Source organism: Phoenix dactylifera, chromosome 13 (assembly GCF_051530095.1).
Source record: "Phoenix dactylifera cultivar Ajwa chromosome 13, Ajwa_hap1_PhDact_Kaust_v1.1, whole genome shotgun sequence".
Classification (NCBI taxonomy): domain Eukaryota; kingdom Viridiplantae; phylum Streptophyta; class Magnoliopsida; order Arecales; family Arecaceae; genus Phoenix; species Phoenix dactylifera.
Window position 1 is genome coordinate 7,244,653 of NC_143202.1, and position 5,348 is coordinate 7,250,000.

Consider the following 5,348-nt stretch of genomic DNA (forward strand, 5'->3'; position numbering starts at 1 on the left):
AGAACTCCAGCTTCGTGGAATGGGGGTCCCCTCGAGAGACTCCAGCTTGTACACCCTGGGTCGCTGGACGCGCGCGACCCGGTAAGGTCCTTCCCAATTCGGAGCCAACTTTTCTTGCTCGGTCGGCTGAGAGGCTTCAGCCCTTCTGAGGACGAGGTCTCCCACTTTGAAGGATTTGACTTTGACTCTGGCATTGTAGTATTGCGCCGTCTTTTGCTGGTACCTCGCCATATGAACTCGGGCGGCTTCCCTTGTCTCCTCGACTAGGTCCAAGTTATTTCTGAGCTGCGATGAGCTGGAGTTGGCGTCATAATGCTCTACCCTCGGAGAAGGAAGCCCGATCTCCAATGGGATAACGGCTTCCGTTCCATATGTCAAATTAAAGGGAGTTTCGCCGGTGGGTACACGGAACGTGGTCCGATAAGCTCACAGGATGTTGTATAGGTCTTCGACCCACTGTCCCTTGGACTGGTCGAGCCTGGCTTTGAGCTTCTGCAAAATAGTACGATTCATTACCTCGATTTCTCCATTTGTCTAAGGATGCGCGACCGAGATGAAGCGGTGGTCGATACCGAGCTCGGAGCAGAACTCTCAAAAGCGAGCGTTATCAAACTGGCGGCCATTGTCTGATATGAGGATGCGGGGAAGTCCGAATCTGCAAATTATTGACTTCCAAACGAAATTCCGCATCTTCTGCTCAGTGATCCGGGCCACTGGCTCGGCCTCAACCCATTTAGTAAAATAGTCAATAGAGACGACCAAAGACTTTCTTTGCCCGGTTGCCAGGGGAAACGGTCACAGGATATCAATTCCCCATTGGGCAAATGACCAAGGGGAACTGATCGAGATCAACGGGGTCGAGGGTCGGCGTTGAATATTGGCGTTCCTCTAGCATCGGTCGCATCTCTGGACGAAGTCTAGCGTATCCTTCTGGAGTGTCGGCCAGTAATATCCCTGGCGTAGAATCTTATGTGCCAGTGCTCGGCCTCCCAGATGATTTCCGTAAATTCCTTCATCGACTTCGCGCATCGCATAATCCGCCTCTGTCGGACGAAGGCATCTAAGGAGGGGAGAGGTAAAAGATCTCCGATAAAGCTTGCCTTCGTACAATATGTATCGAGCGGCTAGACGCTTGACTCGGCGAGCCTCGCGTTCATCACTGGAGAGGACTTCATCCTGCAGATAGCTGATGAGCTCGTCCATCCAGCTTGGCTCGACTTCAATGTAAAGGGCCGGCTCGGGTTCCTCCGTGCAGGGCATTTGGAGATACTCCAGCGCTGCTGGTTTGGGGAGCTCGCTCATACGGAAGGATGCTAACTTCGACAATTGATCTGCCCTGAGATTCTCCGACCTGGCAATGTGTTGGATATGGAAGGAGCTTAGAGTCGAGATGAGATACTGCACTTTCTGAAGATATTTCTGCATTGATGGTTTTCGGGCTTCGAACTCTCCCAAAACTTGGCTGACAATTAGTTGGAAATCGTTGAAAACCTTCAGGTTCTCGACCTTCAGCTCCTTGGCCAATTTGAGTCCGGCAATAAGTGCCTCATACTCCGCCGCATTATTCGAGGTGGGGAATTCGAGGCGCAGAGCTTGTTCTGCAACCACCCCATCCAGGCTGGTGAGGATGAGGCCTGCTCTGCTACCCCCCGAGGTTGAGGAGCCATCCACATGCAAGGTCCACGGCTGTTCTAAGGGCTCCTCCACTGTAGGTATGGGCTCGGGCTCGTCGGGTACAGTACACTCCATGATAAAGTCGGCGAGTGCCTGCGCCTTGATCGCCGGTCTGGGTCGGTATTCGAGGTCGAACTTCCCGAGCTCGATGGCCCACTTTGTAATTCTTCCAGCACGATCTGATCGTTGCAGGATTTGCTTCATCGGCTAGTCGGTCAACACGGCCACCGTGTGGGCTTGGAAGTAGGGCCGGAGCCTCCGAGCCGAAACAACCAGGGCAAAAATTATCTTTTCCAGCTTTGAATATCGGGTCTCGGCATCCCTCAAGACCCGGCTAGTGTAGTATACCGGTCTTTGAAGCTTGTTCTCCTCTCGGACCAGGACCGAGCTCACTGTAACTGGCGAAACAGCCAAGTACAGATAAAGAAGCTCACCCTGCTGAGGCTTCATGAGCAAAGGAGGAGAAGCGAGAAGATGCTTAAGCTCTTCAAAGGCTTGCTGGCATTCTGCCGACCATAAAAAGTTCTTCGGCCTCTTGAGAGCTGCAAAGAATGGAAGACAGTGCTCGGCAGATCGAGCAACAAATCTTTCGAGAGCTGCGACTTGTCCCGTGAGCCGCTGTACCTCTTTAACTGTCCTCGAAGGCACCATCTCTTGGAGCGCTCGGATCTTCTCGGGATTGGCTTCAATTCCCCGTTGGGTGATCACGAAGCCAAGGAACCTGCCTGAGGTGACTCCAAATGCACATTTTGCAGGATTGAGCTTCATCTGGTATCTCCGAAGCATGGTGAATGCTTCGTCGAGGTCAGCCACATGATCCTTCGCCATTCGACTCTTCACCAATATATCATCGACATAGACCTCCATGTTTCGGTCTATTTGGTCTTTAAAGATTCGGCTGACCAGCCTTTAATAAGTTGCTCCAGCATTCTTTAAGCCGAAGGGCATCACTTTGTAGCAATAGGTGCCCCCGTCAGTAATGAAGGCCGTCTTTTCTTCATCTTCTGGCACCATCCGGATCTAGTTGTACCCTGAGAAGGCATCCATGAATGTCAACAGCTCATGTCCCGAGGTGGAGTCTACGAGCTGGTCGATGCTAGGGAGTGGGAAGCTATCCTTCGGGCAAGCTCTGTTCAGGTCGGTGTAGTCCACGCACATGCGCCATTTCCCGCTAGCTTTTCTGACAAGGACCACATTGGTGAGCCACTCCAGATAGGATATCTTCCGGATGAAGCCGGCTTTGAGGAGTTTGTCGACTTCCTCGGCCGCCACTCGTTGTCGTTCCGGGGCGGCGCTCCGCTTCTTTTGCCGCACGGGCTTGCAGGTCGGCTTCGTTTGGAGCCGGTGGACTGCGACCTCCAGATCTATCCCCGGCATATCAGCGGGTGACCAGGCGAAGATATCCATGTTAGCCCGCAGGAAGTTGACAAGGCAATCTCTCTCACGAGCATCAAGGCTGGAGCCGACTTGCACGGTTAGCTCGGAAAAATTTTCTCGTAAGGGAATTTGGGTGAGTAGCTCACCAGGCTCTACCCGCTTCTTCTGAGGGTCGACCCGTGTCTCTAAAGTTTCAGCTGAGAGCTGGTCATCTGGTGTCGAAGTTGACTCTTTGGCCGGTTGCTTCGCCTCGTGGGTCGCCATGTAGCATCGCCTTGCTACTGCCTGGTCCCCACGGACTTCGCCGACTCCTTGGCTGGTGGGGAACCGCATAAGTAGGTGGCACATTGAGGCCACGGCTCGAAGAGCATTGAGCCCTGGTCTTCCAAGGATGGTGTTATAGGCCAAAGGAAAGCGCACCACGAGGAAATCCATCCTTACGGTACTCTCTCGGGGGGTGAGCCCGACCGTGACCAGGAGATCGACCTCGCCCTCCACTAGAACTGAGTCTCCAGTAAATCCGACCAGTGGGGCGTTCATCCTCCGTAACTGCTTTTCCGTCATCCCCATTCTAGAATAAGCATCAAAGTACAAAATATTCGCTGAACTTCCATTATCAACTAGGACGCGTTTTACATCAAACTTGTTTACGACCATAGAGATGACTACAGCGTCATCGTGGGGAGTTTCAACTCCCTTCAGGTCCTCATTCGAGAAAGAGATGACTTCAGAGGTGCGGGGGCGCTTTGAAAGAAGCCTTTCCCCAGCTGGTTCTCCGGCTGGGGCCCCCCTGTCTATAGTGTTGATAGTGCCAGCTATGGGTTTGTTAGCATTCGGCTCTCCATGCTGCACGGCGTCCTCCACTAGCCTTTTCTCTTCACGCCGGTTCCGCACGAATCGGTTGAGCACTCCTCAGCGGATGAGTGCCTCGATCTCATCCCGGAGCTGGAAGCAGTCCTCCGTATCATGGCCGTGGTCTCGGTGGAAGCGGCAGTACTTCTTGGGATTGCGCCAGGCCCCGGGATTCCGTATCGGAGGTGGAGGCCAAAAATAATCCCGACCCTCGATCTCCATGAGGATCTCAGTCCGAGGAGCGTTAAGGGGAGTGTAATTTTCGTACCTTCCGTTGGGTATGCGGGGCCGCGGTGGAGATCTCAGACGAGGCGGGGACCTTGGTCGGAGCGGTCCCCACAGCCGAGGTGGACTCTTCAGATGAGGCGGGTTCTTAGCTCGGCGCAGAGATGGGCTTCTAGGACGGCCGTGCTCCTCACGACGCCTCTTTTTCTTTTTGGAGGTCTGCTCGGCCCCACCCCGTCTAGAAGCGACGGCTTTCTCGGCTTTCGCGTACTTCCACGCCCGGACTAGCATCTCGGTGAAGTCAACTGAAAAATTCTTCTCGATGGAGATGAGAAACCTATAAGACCGAGCTCCAGTCTTGAGTGCCGACATGGCTATTGACTGGTCGAGCTCGCGGACCTCCCAAGTTGCGGCAGTGAAACGGTCCAGATATTCCCTAAGTGACTCTCCCTCCCTTTGCTTTATATCGAGGAGGGAGTCTGAAGTCCGCTGCTGGGGTCGGCTGGCAGCGAAGTTGGTGGCGAACTGCCTGCCGAGCTGCTCGAAAGAGGAGACCGTGCTGGGTTTCAGCCCGGCGAACCAAAGACGAGCTGCTCCTCGAAGCGTTGCGGGGAAGGCCTTGCAGAGCATGGCCTCCGAGGATCCTTGCAGTGCCATCAAGGCCCGGTAACTCTTCAGGTGATCGAGGGGGTTAGTCATGCCGTTGTAGGGCTCCACCTGGGGCATCTTGAACCTCTGCGAGACCGGCTCATCCTCGATTTGTTGGGAAAAGGGGGACCTCGTGGTAAACTCGAAATCGCCCTCGCGTCCCGCCCTCCTGTCGTGGAGCGCCTCGATCGGTGCTCCAACTTCTCGACTTTCTTGTCGAGCTCGTCGCCCTGGGGGATCGCCACGGTGGTCTGCTCGGGCGCAGGTTGCCCTGGGACTGACTCGACCTCCGACGGTTGCGGCCAGTCGCCTGGACCCCTCACTGGGGGTTCTCTCCAGGATGCTCGGGCATGGAGATCTTGGCCTTGGGGGGGCCGGTCCACTTGAAGGGGGCACCGGCTGAACCGGGGCCTCAGGAAACGGTGCTGTCGGGACACCCTAGGTTGCAGGCCTTGGACAGCAATAGCCAAGGCCTGAACCTGCTGCACCAAAGCATCAAACTGTTCCGGCCAAACTTGAGGAGTCGAATCGGCCGGAGGTGGTGAGTTCTGGATAGAGTGTCCAGGGCTAGG

General features: G+C 54.9%; 2 protein-coding genes across 2 annotated transcripts; both read right to left on the reverse strand.

Annotated features, from left to right (window-relative positions):
- Positions 1–888: 888 nt before the first annotated feature.
- Positions 889–1,749, reverse strand: LOC148700210 (uncharacterized). Its single transcript, XM_088710136.2, has one exon. It carries the CDS (start codon positions 1,747–1,749, stop codon positions 889–891), a length of 861 nt encoding a protein of 286 aa, XP_088566262.2.
- A 945-nt stretch (positions 1,750–2,694) lies between these two features.
- On the reverse strand, positions 2,695–3,615 carry LOC148700211 (uncharacterized). Its single transcript, XM_088710141.2, has one exon. The coding sequence runs from the start codon at positions 3,613–3,615 to the stop codon at positions 2,695–2,697; it is 921 nt and encodes a 306-aa protein (XP_088566267.2).
- Between the last annotated feature and the right edge of the window lie 1,733 nt (positions 3,616–5,348).

Excerpts from the sequence above, each read along its gene's own strand:
- LOC148700210 (XM_088710136.2), bottom strand. The coding sequence starts at position 1,749 with ATGGAGTGTACTGTACCCGACGAGCCCGAGCCCATACCTACAGTGGAG.
- LOC148700211 (XM_088710141.2), bottom strand. The coding sequence starts at position 3,615 with ATGACGGAAAAGCAGTTACGGAGGATGAACGCCCCACTGGTCGGATTT.